Source organism: Bolinopsis microptera, chromosome 3, assembly GCF_026151205.1.
Source record: "Bolinopsis microptera isolate Bmic1 chromosome 3, MBARI_Bmic_1.0, whole genome shotgun sequence".
Classification (NCBI taxonomy): Eukaryota; Metazoa; Ctenophora; class Tentaculata; order Lobata; family Bolinopsidae; genus Bolinopsis; species Bolinopsis microptera.
The window spans coordinates 17741087-17758058 of record NC_087074.1 but is presented as its reverse complement, the minus strand read 5'-3'; the positions used below and the strand labels follow the sequence as shown (position 1 = coordinate 17758058).

Sequence of the window (16972 nt, the reverse complement as noted above, 5' to 3'; positions counted from 1 at the left end):
TAGTGTAATATAATTTACTATAATTCACTATTTACTAATCTGCTCTACCTGTCCGCTGTAAAGATGGAGGAAACCTCTGATCTCTTTAGATTTGTACAAGGCATTAGCTGAGGTCTCCATCCGTCGTATCATGGTCATGTCCTTGTAGTACTTGAACGCATCATCTCTGGTTAGGGTGACCGTAGTGGGAAGAGTTATGTCAAACCTGTGGAGCTTGCATTCCTGGAGGAGAAAAAGTGAACTTGAATGAACACTTAACGTCTCTATCTTTTAAAAATCAGATAATCAAATACGTTCATACCCTTTATATTTAAGGCATTATTTGGGGGAAAACAGAGTGATGTCCATTATTCACTATAGAAGAGGAGATAACATACCGGCAGGTCAAAGGTAGCTTCGTTCGCGAGACCTCTAGTCAGAACGGGCCTGGAAAGCTTGCGCAGGGACTGCCTCAACATCCTGCTAAATCAATTATTCAGTTATCAACTTAAAGTTTTAACGTATTCACAGATAATAGCTTCAGTTCCATATTTGAGATTATTTTATAATAACCGAGGACATATTACAACCGATTTCGACATATTTACACATTTACTAGGAGTTAACTGTTCGAAATTTGAACAACTCTTCAACAAAGAAACAATCTTTCTTATAATTGTATTATGTATTATGTTACATACTATAATGATGAAGACAACACCTTTAAGCGACTTCAATGTTTTTATTTATGTTTAATAATCTTGCAGTTTTATTCAGTAACCGTATAGCACGAAATAATCGACTAAAATCGCACTTCATGAACAGTAGATGTGTGGTTATAATGAGGAATGTGTTCCACACAACTGAGGACTGCAGACTTGTTCTGCCATTCTTAAAGTCGAGTCAAGTGAAGCAGGAGTTGCTGGGGGGGGGGGGGGGGGGGGGGGGGCGGCGGGTCGGGGCGGGGGTGGGGCATGAAGTAAGCGTAATTTGAACACTTGAACGGTCTTTCATGTGATTGAATCTTCTGATGTCGAAGTAAACTATAATCACAATATGGATTCTGGACACTGCTTTGGTTTGAGTCCAGAGTGAACCTTTTTGAGCGAGGCAAACGTTCCTTTCCAGTTAGTGCTAAATGAACACATTGGACAGTTATAAGGTTTTACCCTTGCATGAATCATCTCGTGCTTTTTGAGATCTCATCTGAATCTACTATGAGCATAGTGAACATTTAAATGGCTTTTCGGCTGAATGAACACGTTGGTGTGCACATTTCCGCTTACTAGCGTACGAGCACGATAAACATTTGAATGGTTTTTCACCCGTGTGAGTTGTAATGTGTGCTTTGAGGGCCATCTTCACTGCACAACTGCACAAGCGTACGGACATTCCTTGGTTTTTCGAGACAATTCATTAATTACGAGTAAATTTGACCAGAATGTTTTATTTGAGCACCTTCTTCATAAGTGAAATCCATTTTTTCTTTAACTTTTTCCGGCTGTTTGGTTCTTTTACCCGAGCATTTGTACTCATCATTCAGATGATAAATGAAATGAAGGTGTGATGAAAAGTATTTCATGCAAACTGGACACTCACAAATCGCAGAGCTGCTGTTCCTTTCATTTGGCTCTGTTTTTATTGGCTCCGTTTTAATCTTTATTGGCAACATGGCTTCTAATTTGTTATTCTTGTCGCAGTTATCGGTAACAATGAGCTCTGACATGATCTTGATGTTTCTTGTTCTTTTTAGAAACGGAAGAGGTTCAATTAAATTCTTCTTGTGGGAGGTGTAAAGGGGTTATGTCCGGTAGAAGATAAGAAGTGATGGTCTTCCATTTCTCCTACAAATGAATTGACGTGATTTGTGGTCTGAAAAATGGATGAAATGGACGAATTTTTAACCAAATCGACTATGACCTTTAACTGGCTAAGGGTCTCTTAACCTTACCCGAACGCTAACCTTACTCTAACCCCAAAAAGTTGCAGCCAGACTTCTCGGATAGTACTACCCTGGCAGATTTTTGTACAAGTAATACGGCCACTGAAGATTATTGGTAAAGCAGTACATACTTAGTTTTGGTTCACGTAAAGGCGCCAGCCTTTGTGCAGTGCATGTAATGATTAATAATAATAAAGTTATTCTAAATATGCATCAAGCAGTTGCAGAAAGTCTCAAAAACTACTTTGACGATAAAGTAAAGAAGATTTATGGGTCTATCTCAGAGGAAAACCTGTCCAGTGCTGATAGTCAATCTGAAGACAAACCTTGTGTAAAAGAAATATCAAATAACGGAGTAGTTCGCTGTTTATTAGTCTCATGATTGAAATACTGATATCTGGATATTATCCGGTTGGAAAAGAGTTAGAGATGCCTAATGATACACATAGTTCTCTACCATGCTCTACTACAGCTTTCAGATTAGTTACTCGATCAGAGGTTCTTTCCCTGATTACTAAGACGATGAATAATAAGTCGTGTGAACTCGATCCTCTTCCAACATGGCTCCTCAAGCACTGTCTCGATGAATTGCTCCCTCATATCACCCTCATAGTTAACCTATCCCTCCAAGAGGGCTATTTTCCACATGCTCTGAAGTCTGCTATAGTACGACCAGTCCTAAAGAAAGCATCTCTAGATGCAGACGACTTGAAAAGCTATAGACCTGTGAGTAACCTCAGTTTTATTTCCAAGGTTATAGAAAAGTGTGCCCACTCACAGTTTTCCGAGTACCTAAATAAGAACAATCTTTTCGCAGCAAATCAATCAGGTTACCGGAAAAACATGAGCTGTGAAACTGCAGTGCTCAAGGTACATAATGATATACTCCTCCAAGTTGACAAGAAGAGTCATACTGTTCTTCTTCTTCTTGACTTGTCAGCTGCATTTGATACCATCAATCACAAAAGACTTTTGAGACGACTCGAACATAGCTATGGATTTAGTGGTATTATTCTTAAATGGGTTGCAAGCTACCTGTCAAATCGATCCTTTATCGTTGGTGTTAAGGGTGAATATTCCTCTCTCTGTGACCTCGAGATTGGAGTTCCTCAGGGCTCAATTCTTGGTCCTATATTTTTCATCCTTTACACTAAAACAGCTACAAGATATTGCAAGTATGCATGGTCTCCAATCCATCTATATGCTGATGATACTCAGATATACTTCTCATTTGATCCTAAAAAAGACATGGCCATTGAATCTATGAAGAGCAAATTGAAAGAATGTTTCGAGCACATCAAATCATGGATGAGTGAGAACTACCTGAAACTCAACGACAATAAAAGTGAGATAATCGAGATCTCTACAAACTCCAAAGCCCCAAAACAAGTTGAATTCAATCTGGACAGCATATGCTCCATTAAACCTACCAAGTCAGCAAAGAATCTGGGATTCATTTTTGACAACCATCTCAATTTAGAGGCACAGATCAACAACGTTGTCAGAGTTTGCTATGTAAATCAGCGAAATCTTGGCAGAATAGGTTCCAAACTGAGTAAGGACTTAAGGAGCTCAAAATCCAAATGGTACACGCTTCAATTCATTCCATTCTGGACAATGGAAATGCTACTTATGGTGCCCTTTCTGAAAGACTTCTCCAGAAACTTCAAAAAGTGCAGAATACTGCTGTGAGATTCATATTCGGACTTCACGGGAAGTTGAGACAGGAGCCCATCACACCCTATATGATTGAATTACACTTCTTACCTGTAGCAATGCGAATCAATTCAAGATAGCGTTACTGGTTTTCAAGTGCCTAAACGATTGTGCTCCTGAATATCTAAGGACAATGGTCAAAATTAGGGACACTAGTAAACATCATGTCAGAATGGACCATGACTTCTCCTACTGGAACGCCCTCCTTTATCAAGGCTGAGGGCTACAGCTGGTGCTTTCTCTCACACTGCTCCTAAAATCTGGAATACACTTCCCTACTCACTACGCTCCATCTCTCGACTAGATGTTTTCAAGAAGGCTCTCAAGACCCAGCTATTTCATCAAGCCTATCCTGTATGTGCGAACAGTATTTTTGGTGATTCAGTAGTCATGGACGCAGGACTTTAAGATCAATCTACAATTTATAAATTTGAATTTTTGATTAGAAAAGGGACTACTAAGGTAAATTTATCTGCACCGCTTTGTTGGCCAGTATATACTCCATTTTTTGGACTTTGGTCGCTTATACGGCCTAAGCGGTATACAAATAAAGCGTTATTATTATTATTATTATTTAATACTTCCTATTATTATAAACAAGACAGGAGAGCAAGTAAGAGAGAACACATTTCTTTTATATCCACAATAATACATCTCAAAGAACAATTATACATAAACATTTTAAATACCATAATGATATCTACCTTAAACTCTTAAATACTAGAATATATCAAATGTCAAATATACAAATATAAAATTATAAAAACCCAAGGACTATCATAAATAATTGCCCAATAACCGTGATAAGTGATATAATATTCTTGAAATCACTTGAAAGACTTATGATATTTCTTAAATCTTTATTTACGTTTTGGTAATTATTTATTGAGATTGTAAATAAAATGTATAATAAACCCTGCAGCTTTATGTTTTATAGCTTATTGTAGAATTGAATTTTGCAACTTCTAAACTCCAAAGTCTAAGATTCGAATCAAATTCTAGTACAAAAGGTTCATAGCGAGGCCAGCTCCAGGGAAATTTCAATATTTTCTTTATCAAGTAGCGTGCAATGTAGGAGTTGACAAACCAGCGATATAACTTGTATGAATATCAATTAAATGCGATAGTGAACTCCATATAAATGCTATTTAACACAATACTTTAGTTAAATCTCCATTCATTTTCAAAAAAGTGTTTCAACACAAAATATGTAGCAATTTCAGAAAGAATTGTAAACCGATGCGTATCAGGAAAGTTCAATCCTCCTTCAATCGTTTTTCTTCTCTGTCCAAAGTGGTACGATCTATCTTTTCACCAGGCTTTGCTTTTCGTTTACGCTCGTAAGGAATCCTCAGATAGACCATGGTCTTGAAGATGTTCCTTCCCAACCAGATGATGTTGGGTATAATGAAGGACAAGGCAGCAATGTGCCACCACGGTGCGAGGGAGAGGGTGAAGTCTAACACCGACATCTCCTACAAATCAGTAGTAATTAGTTAATTAATTAGTAATAACCTTCAACTTCAATACAATAGCTGCCTAGGTCTAGAGATGATATCAAATTTTATACAAAATCCAATTATGAATCATACCATTATGTACGATATCTAAACCAACCAATTAAAGTTAAACTATTCTTACCATGTGGTCAGCTGATGCCTCGTACAAGAAGGGTATGATGAGCAGTCGGCACACAACAGTAGTAGCAATGGCACACATGCTCACAATGATATATCTCAGGTTATGCGGCTCTAGTGTCTGCTCCATAATCCACTGGAACTCTGTGAAGGGCACTGACAGCTCCGTAAACAGGATACACGCCACCAGAAAGTCACCCTGATGTCAGGATATTGGTATGAGGAGGCCCAGTAATATGTACCTTTAACTAATAATTTGAGACGAAAGAAGAGGTATGTTTAAATTTAATCTTAATTGAAGATATTTCGCGGTCATGATTTGACTGTGTAAACTCAATTGTTTCACTGAAAATTAACTTGATACCGAGATTTTATAAACATGTTTTTTCACCTCATCATCCCTAGCAAAGAGGACAGCAGGATACAAGAATACCACAAGCAGGGCGTGGTGAGCCAGTAATAACCAGTTCTTCCTTACGTATCTTCTTATTATCCGGTAACTTACCAGTTTACCAGGTGGTTCGTAAACCTGCCAGGGGAGGGGGAGCTTAGTGAGGTGTTCCGGGAGGGTAACATTGAGGCAGATCAGGAAACAAATGATAATTGTGGAGGAAAAAAGAATTGAATTCTTGTCTTAGAGAATGTGTTTGTGCCGATTAGAGAATAATAACAGGACAGCAGAGCTGGTTTTCCAGTTTGTAACCTGAAGGTGCTCGTTGTATTTTCCGAACACATCAAAAGTAAGGTAACCTCCAGAGAATGCAACAAACATGTCCAGAATCTGTGGAGTAAACAAATGTTAGAGTCATTTCAACAAACTTGGCAAATTTAAAACTTGAATTATATTTAATTACAAATATTTGTAACCACAATCCAACACATCTATAATGGTTCAGAATGAGCATCTATGATAATTAAATTTACACAATTGTGATAAAAGAGAACTAAGAACCTACCAAGAAGCGTTGCTTGAGGAACTCTGAGGTGATGAGCATGATAGGAACCGCCACCAGAGTAGCCAACACAGCGTGGATAATCCGCACTAGTCTCACAGTGTACACGAACATATTCACACGCTTTCGGTCCAGTTTGTAATAGCTCCAGTGGACGTCGTAAGAAAACAGGTAAAGCTGGGGAGGGTTACTTTCAGGTTCTTTTAGTCAACTGAATCAGTGGAATCGAAGATAATTATGATCTTTTGAAAGGATAAAAGGCATGATCTTATAGTTTGGCTTGGGAAGGTTTTGAACTGTTTGAAAATTTGATGTCAAAAACTCAATATCCTTAATGTTGACTCACAACAGAGAAGGCGATGAAGCCGATGACATAGTTGAGAAAGAGTCCAGGAACAGTGAAGTTTTGGTGAACATGCTGGTACTGGTGAGGTTTGGACAGACTAACTAAAGTCTCTACTCCTGACTGGTTGCCTACCTCCTCCACAGCTGCCTCCATCCTATTTACAAAAGTGGAATTTTTAACATATTGTTGTATTAAAGTTAATTCATTTACATTTATTTTGATTATATCATAATTTATGATCACATGTGTAATGATGAGCTTTCGTTTTCATGTCTTCATAATCAAACTATTTAATTTACATCATATAGTATAGAAAGAGGTCACTTTTGAGACAGTTTATTTTTATGAAGAGTGAGCTTTTTGATTGGCGTACCAGCATAGAACTTTGAGATCATTAAAAAACAATTGAAAACATTTCGTAGAATAATTTACAATTCCCAGAACAAATCAATTGACATTAAACATTCAAAAATTAATAATTTCACTTTATCTTATCGTTAACTCTAAAAAGAAAGTAAGCTATTTTAACATTCAGAATATCATATTCAGTATTATCCGATATGTTGCACACGGAACCCATAGTTTAATTGAAAACACCTATATAAGATTCATTAAAACACTAAAAAGCGCAAGATAAATTCAGGTCTAAGTGTAAATACTACAAACTTTAAAGAATGTCACCAGTTATTCTGCGTCGAAGTGCTGCGTTCTTATCAGTATTTTGAAATAACGCTTTCACCAAATGCTGGATTTCAGAGGACTTGAAAAATTTCGACAAAGTTCCGTTTTCCCAATTCTCAACAATCTTCACCAAGCTATCGTCCATAAGCCCAATCACCAGCTTGAATCTTATCCAAGACTCTGAATCGTCCGCCAAATGATCTGCCCTCACTTTGGAGAGCTGATCCAATAGTAAGCTGAAGTTGTTACTCAGACAAGTGCTGTGTTTAGCACTTATGTCAGGGATTCTGAGGGTATCAGCTAAAAGCAGCTTCAATGTACTGTCTATAGTTGCCTGGAGAAGGTTTAAGGTATTTATCCTTTGGGAGGTTCTTTTTCCAGGCAGTGACGTATTTGTTGATCAAGGCTACTGTTTGGACGAATGCCATTTCGATAACCATACCATGATTTTCTTTTCCTTGCCCATCTAGCCCACCTATTTGATTTGTCAACGTTTTGATTTTCTGGTGCAAAGCTTCTGAATTCTTTTTCAAGGAAGCTGCTCCTTTACTTCTGATATAACTGGTCACACCAAAGAAGTTTTCATTAGGGAGCTGTTGTTTTAGTTCCACAGATTCCCAAAAGATTGCGTGGGACAAATACCAACAGTCACAGAAAAACCTAGCAGCCTTGGCAGGGTCCTCTGAGTCCTCGAAAGGATCAAAACTGGGTATAAGGAACAGCTCTCCAATATTCGCACTAGTTTCACACAAGCATATACAGGCTTCTGGAGATAAGTTTTTAGAAGTAGCCTCCCGGAGAATGCTCTTTATAAGCTTCGCTAAATCTACCACTCTTTCAGAGACAAGAAACTCTGGAAGATGGAGTATTTTGTTGGTGTTTGGATATTGAAGTGTCAACGGAGAGCACGGGTCTCTGGGAGGTGTTATTACAGTGCTCTTAATCGGTTTGTCGAGAACTTGAGAGACTGAAATGCTTCCGTTTGTTTCGGACATCAAGATTTTCCTGGCATTGTTGTAACAATTTTCCTTGTACTTCTGGGCAAATAGAAAATGGTAGCTGGAAACATAGATCGTCAAATGATTACTTGAATTTTTATTGAATTTTTTGATGGAATCTTCAAAAGTCTCAATAGCGGGTGTGAACTCCTTTGCAAATTGATTCAAATCAGATATTCTGACAGGAATTTCGTCTTTTACAAATGCTTTAACCTCAGGCAGAAGTTCCTCAAAAATATTTTGCCAGAAATTACATTGAAATGCATGATCAGATGGCAAGAAACTTTCAGTCATGGCTGTGCAAAAAGTAGTTATTTCTGATAAACATGCAACTTTACACGTCAACGAATCCATCAACTTCACTTCATTTTTTCCACATACTATTTTCTGATTCTTACCTAGGGTTGGCAGTATTATTTCTTTCATCAACTGAGACGCCATTAGCTCAGCTATTGTTGTAAGTTCTGATTTTGCTATGACCTCTAAAACCTTTACATAATCGTCCAATAAAGAAATTGCATTATCTGAAAACGAGACACGCTCATTCTGAATGCTGACAATTGAGCTCCAATCAACAACTAACTTGAATATCTCAAGTAAGCGGTCTTGAATCCTCTCTTTCATATCCATTACAACTAAGGGAGCCTCTGCTAAGTTGCAGAGAGCTTTCAACTTGAGTTCAGCAAGTTTTAATTTCTCAGCTTCTTCTAAGAGGCTGCTTGCATCAGAGGCTCCTTCAATCATTTCGTGACACTGACATATCTGATGCAGTATAGATATCATAGACTCACTCTTCAACATCCTGTTCATCAGTGCCTTCTGTGTATCCTCAGTGCTAACCACCTCAACCTCCAAATCCTTGCTTATCTGACCGTTTAGCAGTTGGAACTCGCTGATAAACTGCTTAGATTTCTGGTGAAGAGCATCTGTTTCTGACATAGTGGTGCTTACATCGCTGTACTGTGAGTTTATGGCTTCCTCTACCTGACTAGACAAGTTGTTCATGTACTTCTCAATTGTGCTGATTGTGGTTTGGACGGAGGTTAGGTTGGCCACGTCTAAGTTGTTGTTGAGGAGATTCGTTAGACTGTCCATTGTTACACTAGAAGCCTAGAAATGTAAAGTTTAAAAATATAAATAAAACAGGACGTACTTTGAAATGTTTAATTTACTGTATAACAGCAAAGTTGAAACGATAGCTCTTAAAATTTACAAGTTATTATGATGAGTTACTTAAATAATAGACATTCATTCGATTTTGAGTATGTATTCTTAGAAGTACAAATTAAGACAATCGGTCAATACAAAAGGACAAATTATAACATGGGTGAATAGCGAAATATAAACACAGTATACATCAAATCAAAAACTGTATTTTCTCAACAACAAAAAACATCAAAACTAAATGTAATAACTTAAATATTTCAATGAAATCGTGAACCGTAATTACCCCTTAAAAGCTATGGAAAGATGACAAAATCTGACCAGATTCAATAAAATATCATAAATCACAATGCACTGCAGAGGGTTTTACCAATTAAAAGCCTATAATACTATCAATTATATGTATACATTATATAATACCCCTTATTATATAAGAGAGGGGGTGGGCCCTCTGTCGGGGAGACCAGCCGCCGCTTTGCTATCAAGGAACCAGAATAGTTTACCGGAATCAGGCCTGACTTGTCCTGCTGGGGGTCGGTTTTCTGGAGACTCGTGCAATGAGGGCACAACCATAGGTACTTTAGATTCACCTGAACAAATGGTGCATCATGATATTCATTAATCGAATAAAAACGATATAGTAGGAGTGAAATATGGCAATGGAAAAACATGAGTATTTAGTCGTCTCAAAAAATATAATTTACAACATCTATAATTTGTAAAATCAAACTATTGACAAATTTCATTAATTAGAAACTTTCATCCAACCACCAACCTGTAACTACAAATACAACTTGTTGACATTTCCTCAACAGACGGTATGTCATAGTGATTCTCTTAGGAGGAGGTTTAGGGGAGTCAGATATGGCAGCAATATCAACAGAGTCCTCCTTCAGCAGAGGGTGACCAGGAAACAGGGAACACGTGTGACCATCAGGACCCATACCACAGAGTGACAGGTCCAGTTCCATGGACGGGAGACGTTCCTTCATTTCCTTTTCGTACTGTTTAGCTGCCTCTTCCACGGAGACGGCAGAGTTTATTTTGAGGATTTGGGATTCTGGAATCGAGATCTGGAAGTGAGTAATTATGAGCGATTATATCGAATGGCCTACACAGTACACATACAATTTACAAGTCGCTCAGATCATAAAAGTTAAAAAATGATGGAATGAAACAGAAATAGTGATACAAATTTAAAGAGCATGTTGTACGAATTATAAGAATATTCATACATCATCAAGAAGAACTTGTTTGAGAGCCCCATAGTTGCTGTCTGGATCATCACTAGATACATATCTCTCATCACAGAAGTAAACCCACCACTTTGTCCAATCAATATCCTGACGTTTGCTCAGACCCTTCATGAACTTAGGTAGACTTCCGCCACTGACAGCAATGTGGAACTTTCCGTGGGATTCGACAGCCTCGTCGTATCTGAGTAAGAGTAGACATTTTTCATGGGTTGAAAATGCTGGCAATGTAGAATATGGCAAGAAAAAGTCCTTAAATCTGCACCATTCAAAAACATTACCAGCTAGGATCATATCGAAATCCAATAATCAACATCATGTATAGTTTAGAGGTTAGAACGATTGGTTCAATAGTTAACACAAGTTATGATAAATCTATCACATAGGAATTTAAATAAATAGAATTCTAAATTTTATTATTTTTAATATCTGACCTGTCTTTGACAAAGGAACAGAGTCGTTTACTGAGCTCTACATTATCCTCGAAGACTTGCACTAAAGCTGGACAATCAGACATCCTAACTGATCGAATGGTGGGGATAAGGACAAAGTTACCATAGCATTTCGAAAGAGATTGTATGAGATGTTAAACAATTTTAATATAGTCATTGAATCTAAAAGAGTAAAGTAAGAAAACATACGAAGTACTAAGAAAATAAATTAAAGCTAAAATGATTAAAAATGTGTATCAATTTGAACAGCGCAGTAGTTCGTAGATTTGGTTGATTATAACAGGTCTAAACGGAGAATGAATCAAGTGAGATTCTCTTCAGTTTCTTTCATATCTTCGTGTGGTGGGAACATAACCTCAAGTTTGTGTGCTACATCAGCTACATCAGCTACATCAGCTACATCAGCTACATCAGGGACATCTACATTAACAAGCTCTGTAATATCGTGCAATGAATCGCCAGGGACCGTTGACAGATACTCTACAGTACCAGAGTCGTCCCCTTTTCACAAGCTTGCTTTGTTGCTTTGCCTGAAGAACGAAGAAACGTTATTGATTGATAGTACTGGCCTGGACCCTGGTAACACCCGGATCAGAGAAATAAGGAATGTCCGTCGTCCGACATTCAGATTAGTTCATATCTTCTGAACCAAAACATCGTCAAAACATCAAACTACACTCTACAGAAATAATTATCGAAGCCGTACTGCCAACACTTTAAGGCATTCAATTTCAAACAATAAGTATCAAACTCTGTACAACACGATATTATACAAATAGACTGTTAGTGGGAAACTCAGGAGAAAAGACTTTATTGTATGATTGAAGGGACAGGGAATAAAGGTCTATTGTATTTCAGGAACTATACAATATAATTCCTACAAAAGGTCACACCTACCACTGCATTGTCACACCTACCATTTCATAGATGAGAACAGTGGCTGCCATGGAGACGTTCAAACTGTCCAACTCAGGTATTGTAGGTATGTAGGTGTGGATGATATTATGAATACCACGTTTAACTGCTAGGTCTCTTATTCCAGCTGACAAGCCACCAGCTTCCTGCCCAAATACCATCACAGTGGGTTGAGTGAAGTCTGCCTCGTAGTATGGCAAGGAATTGGGGTGTTTTTTAGGAGAATTCTCACTGGTAGATTCCACCAAACAGATATTCCAATCTGGTGGTAACGTTTCTAGTACTTCATTGAAACCTAATCTCTCGTGCAATGGTATCCTGAATGATTTATAGATATACATTATTGATTAAATGGCAACTAATTAAAAGAAATGCTGAATTGCAGTGGATCATTAAGATATGTATATTACTAAAAAATCACAAATTTCATTTGCATAATACATAATGCATTTTTACAATTATTTTACATCATAGCATGAAAAGAACATTGCTTATTGCTTATGATGATAGACAACAATTAATGCAGCACAAACATAGATTTACTATAATATTATAAGATAATATAATAACATTTCTCTGCACTTGCAAAATTTAAATATTTCCAACACAGTGGAACAAACCTTACTTACAAATAGTTGGCAGCAGCTGAAGCACGCAAGGTGGCTGGCAACCAGGCGTCAGCTGAGTTTGGGCTAGTTATGACAGAAGAACATGCTGCCCCTGCTGCGCTTCTTATTATTGTTCCTAAATTACCTGAAAAGATGAATAAATAAATACTTTAGACTTCGTAGGGGAATTCTAACTTTTTCTGTTAACATGCATATAAAAATGTATAAATGTGTAGACATAAACATTGTGCTCTTCATCTAGGCTGACAATACCTGAACTAACCTGGATTTCCCACCTGATCTAAGTAAATGATCAATGGAATAGTGTCCACTCTAGAAGGCGGTATGTAGGCAGGACGATCAAAAACAGCCATAATTCCTTGGGGTGTGGTGACTTCAGTCAACCTCGCCATTTGCTTATCTGTTATCTGCACTGTTTTGGTTGATTCATGAAGAGTTGGCAGTTTCTCTAAGACTGCGTCCTGAAATATTAATTGAAATAGTAAAACCGTGTTGACTTTGAAACGAGTTGTACCCACTGTCTGATAATTGGATAAGAGAGAAAAAAATGAAAAAAGGTGCACACATATAAGCACCTAGTCTAAAAACTAACCTTGACGTAAAAGATGTGGGATGGAGTTTGTCCTTGTTTCATCACATCAGATATCATCTTGATGTTTTCAAGAAAAACACCTATTCCTTTCCTTCTCTTGGCTTTAAGAAATGACATTGCATCAGCATATTCCTTGTGAGTTTTGGCATCATACAAGTGCTTTTTCACGTACAAAGACTTCTCTGGATAGTTAATGGGTGCATTTCTTCCATCATATCTATACAAATTCTGAGCAGAATTGTGGACACCTCTCTGTCTAATATTACAGCAGCAAACCTGAGACCTTCTGCAGTGCTGAGTTACTATTTTAACCAGTTTCATTCAAGACATCGACCTGTAAAATCATTTGGTGAGATATTTCTGATAAGATATTTTTCACATATAAAATCAAAACAATTTCGAGAAGGATTAATTCTAATTGCCCAAAATTACAGCACATTGTAATGGTTATCTCAGGGCTTATGGAGTGCAGGAATTATTTTAGAAAATTATGCTCATAGCGACTAACATATTGCTACTAACAGATGTTGCATTGGGTGATATGGGATAGGTGGAACCCTAGGAGTCACTGAATAATGTGTTGGTTCTTCCAAATACAAGTATGTCGTGACAATATCATGCAAGCTGCAAAGCAGACCATTTTTTGGTTTAACTTCCATGATGTGAACCCCTCAGTTTTGAAGCTTGACTTCTTAATGTGGAAGGACTCTGATATTGGAACTTGTGAATGGTGCTTGTAAATGAGGAACACATCATTGATGATGAACCAGTGGCGTAACGTTGCCTGTTGGCGCCCCCGCCGAGAATGCGCCCCCCCCCCCCCCCCCCCCCCCCCCCCCCCCATGTTGGCGCCCCTCCCCTAAAATTGAACAAATTAGGTGATTTTAGAGGATATAATCATAATAAATTGAAGTTTAAAAACACCACTATTAAGATAAACTTATACTCAGCAGTGTTTAATCTAGTCATCCCAGAACTATCATGATAAAAGTTAGGATATGCCGGTAAAATCTCTAAAAAAGTGTGTTTCTAGATCAAAACGTGCAGTTTTGCTAATAACTCAGTTGTCAGTTAAGTTTTTCAAAATTGTCCCACATTCAAACGAAGATTTTTGCGCCCCCCTAAGATGGCGTCCCCACACTGTGGGGTCAGCAGGGCCCTTTGTTACGCCACTGATAAACCACCTCAAATATTCGATTTGGGTCACAAGTAAGAACCACTTTGGTCTACTTGCTGTGAGGTGTCTCAGCTACATGGGTTAAGGGCCCACTAAATCACCTACTTACAGTAACACAATTGAATACATAAACTTAACTTTTTCCCTCCTATTTAAAAGTACACCATAACGACATATATGTTGAATATTGTAATAAACCAGTAGCGATGAACAAATACAACTACATACGCACTTATGTAACCGGAAATCAATTTGTTAGTTGTTAATTCAATGAAAATTCAGAATATGTTCTGTAATTGGATATATATATTGGAGAAAAACTTAATTATTTTGTTTTGAAATTATACTTTTGTAAGATAATTATATTTTAATACAAAATCATTAAAAAAAGTCTTGCACGATGGGGGCAACTGTATTTTCGTTTTTGTGCGAATTGTTCATTTAATTTACACAGCGATCCTGTTACTTTCAAAATGTTCCTAACTTGGCGCCTAATATTTGTTAGTACATGCAAACCGGCCATAAACTCTTCAGTGAACACAGAACATATCTAAATATATTTAGGAATTAATTATTATACTAAAATTTTGGCGTTTTGATAAATTGTAAAATGTTACAAAAACAAAGTTCTTTTTCGTTGTCATATGTTAATTGACGATTTCAATTCATCGCAGCTCGGCGCGGCACAGTAGCGCATCTCGCCGATGTCGCTGTGAGAAACCTCATTGAGTGCGCGGCGCGGCACAGTAACGCATCGCGCTACAATGTCGCATACGTTGTATGACCCGCCGCGCACGAGTGCGCGGCTCCCCTTTAAATTGTAGAAATGACAATGGGTTTCACGACGCGATACAATAAAAATGTACATTATACAGAATATTAACGGATATTACTCGTTTAAATTTCTTCGAAATAGCGCCCGAGGTACGAAACTTCGAAGTATAAGCGCGCGCCGGGTTAATCCATTAAATATATGGACAAACGCGATCGCGTTCGAACGTCAAACATAGTGCACATGCAGTTTGCGCAAAGCTACAATTGTAGGTTTTTAACCTACCAGGACGCGCGCCGGGTTGGACTCGTCGACGGTCCTAATATATGGAACAAATATTTTACAAGTATCACCCGTTAACGCTACAACAAATTAAAATTTCAAATATTGGATATTGTTTGTTTGTTATTATTACACATTTATTTTAAGTTTGATATTTTAAATTTTGGAATTGAAAAGATACATGATTGTTTAAGCTCAGTTGTAATTTTATTCGGTCATTATCTATAAATGAACATTCACATTTTGATTGGCAATTAAATAGATGCGCGCGCGCGTTTTGGTAGGTTATAAACCTACAACTCGAAAATCGAGCGCTACAGGTAACTTATATTTCCACCGAAATTTATTAATGGTTTTTCATGTTCTATTATATCCTGTCATCACTCCTGGAGTAAAGGATATTATATGTTTATGCAATAAATATAATAATCAATAAATTTGAATAGAAACTTGTCTTCTTTTCAGCTCACTCTTCTGAAACCTCTACCTTTACATTTTCAGCCTCAACATCAACTTCATCATCTTCATCATCAACATCATCACCCCTGTCTTCATCGTTGGTGGTGTGTGCAAGATTTAGGTCCAGTTCGTCAACAGGTATTGCTTTCTCATAATATTGACCATTGTTAATGATCTGGCCCGGCGCGCGCTACTTCGTAGCTCGTGCCATCGGGCCATTTCGAGAAGAAAGCGGCGTGCGCTACTTCGAAGAAATTTAGACGAGTAACATCCGTCAATCATAATACCGTCCTTTGTGTCCTCTCACTGCAATCAATACTGTCTTAAGTTTCATGTTCTATTATGAACATTATGCATTTGTCATACTTTAATTTAGTTAGCAGCCGGTTTACTGTCTCTCGAATGAATTTTTCTCCACTATTTTCTTCACCATTTAATTCTGAGACTGGTGCTTGTCGATCGATTCTGCGGCCATTGTTTTATTTGAAGTTACCAGCTTTCTGCCTTATTTTCCCTGCAATTAAATACGTCATTGATCGTTGTAATTAGTTAGTATTATTAAATATGTTGATTCTGTCGATCAAGGTGCAATTGGTCATTTAATCGGTCTTTTTCCTTGAATTGCGAACGTTTACAATTTGTCTTGAATTACTAGATACTGGTCTTTTGGTGTATCGATTTTATCGGTGTTGGAAAGCTGAATTTAGTTGGCTGTTGTTCTTCTTCGTAGGGGGCTGTGGTCATTAACACTATTGGATAGATCGTGACCACTGTAAGATAGAGCATTGGAGCCCTGTGCTTACCCGGCAAAATATTAGTGGAGAAAAAAGTTAGACTTTGTTTTCTCCGCATTTAGTGAATCGTTTTGTTGCTTGTATGAAGCCGATGATCCTTGGTAGTGAGAAATTGTCCACTATGTCTGTCACACTAAGATAGAAGGAGTCAAAGTATCCTCATCGTTGGTAAGACCATTTCGGGCACCCACTGTTCATTGTCTCCTCTTCCATGCGAACAAGTTTTAGGGA

The 16972-nt window shown here is 37.7% G+C and overlaps 4 protein-coding genes across 4 annotated transcripts in view; all 4 read right to left on the bottom strand.

Moving 5' to 3' along the window:
* Positions 1 to 16972, bottom strand: part of LOC134812104 (pyruvate dehydrogenase E1 component subunit alpha, mitochondrial-like) — a 76558-nt gene that overhangs the window by 15823 nt on the left and 43763 nt on the right. Inside the window, exons 2-3 of the mRNA XM_063819291.1 lie at positions 378 to 464; positions 49 to 222 (exon numbers count right to left, since the gene is read on the bottom strand). Coding sequence (XP_063675361.1) covers positions 49 to 222; positions 378 to 458 — 255 coding nt within the window. The 5' untranslated portion in view covers positions 459 to 464. The remainder of the gene's footprint in view (positions 1 to 48; positions 223 to 377; positions 465 to 16972) is intronic.
* LOC134812444 (TLC domain-containing protein 3A-like) lies at positions 4253 to 6790 on the bottom strand. The gene is made up of 6 exons (XM_063819867.1): positions 6574 to 6790; positions 6231 to 6404; positions 5978 to 6055; positions 5666 to 5803; positions 5279 to 5473; positions 4253 to 5112 (listed from the first exon to the last, which is right to left on the bottom strand). The coding sequence occupies exons 1-6, from the start codon at positions 6724 to 6726 to the stop codon at positions 4894 to 4896; spliced, it is 957 nt and encodes a 318-aa protein (XP_063675937.1). The 5' UTR covers positions 6727 to 6790; the 3' UTR covers positions 4253 to 4893.
* On the bottom strand, positions 9551 to 11273 carry LOC134812941 (6-phosphogluconolactonase-like). Its single transcript, XM_063820561.1, has 4 exons — positions 11104 to 11273; positions 10652 to 10853; positions 10192 to 10489; positions 9551 to 10006 (listed from the first exon to the last, which is right to left on the bottom strand). Exons 1-4 carry the CDS (start codon positions 11184 to 11186, stop codon positions 9843 to 9845), a joined length of 747 nt encoding a protein of 248 aa, XP_063676631.1. The 5' UTR covers positions 11187 to 11273; the 3' UTR covers positions 9551 to 9842.
* On the bottom strand, positions 11314 to 13606 carry LOC134812940 (rRNA methyltransferase 3, mitochondrial-like). The gene is made up of 5 exons (XM_063820560.1): positions 13258 to 13606; positions 12928 to 13126; positions 12666 to 12789; positions 12039 to 12354; positions 11314 to 11651 (listed from the first exon to the last, which is right to left on the bottom strand). Exons 1-5 carry the CDS (start codon positions 13576 to 13578, stop codon positions 11547 to 11549), a joined length of 1065 nt encoding a protein of 354 aa, XP_063676630.1. The 5' UTR covers positions 13579 to 13606; the 3' UTR covers positions 11314 to 11546.

Coding starts and splice junctions, on each gene's coding strand:
- LOC134812444 (XM_063819867.1), bottom strand. CDS start 6,726: ATGGAGGCAGCTGTGGAGGAGGTAGGCAACCAGTCAGGAGTAGAGACT. Junction 6,405..6,573: donor GCTTCATCGCCTTCTCTGTT/GTGAGTCAACAT, acceptor AACCCTCCCCAG/CTTTACCTGTTTTCTTACGA. Junction 5,804..5,977: donor AATACAACGAGCACCTTCAG/GTTACAAACTGG, acceptor CTCCCCTGGCAG/GTTTACGAACCACCTGGTAA.
- LOC134812940 (XM_063820560.1), bottom strand. CDS start 13,578: ATGAAACTGGTTAAAATAGTAACTCAGCACTGCAGAAGGTCTCAGGTT. Junction 12,790..12,927: donor AGATCAGGTGGGAAATCCAG/GTTAGTTCAGGT, acceptor TCATCTTTTCAG/GTAATTTAGGAACAATAATA. Junction 11,652..12,038: donor CTGTTCTCATCTATGAAATG/GTAGGTGTGACA, acceptor TTCGTTCTTCAG/GCAAAGCAACAAAGCAAGCT.
- LOC134812941 (XM_063820561.1), bottom strand. CDS start 11,186: ATGTCTGATTGTCCAGCTTTAGTGCAAGTCTTCGAGGATAATGTAGAG. Junction 10,854..11,103: donor TGTTCCTTTGTCAAAGACAG/GTCAGATATTAA, acceptor ACTCTTACTCAG/ATACGACGAGGCTGTCGAAT. Junction 10,007..10,191: donor AGTTGTATTTGTAGTTACAG/GTTGGTGGTTGG, acceptor CCATTTGTTCAG/GTGAATCTAAAGTACCTATG.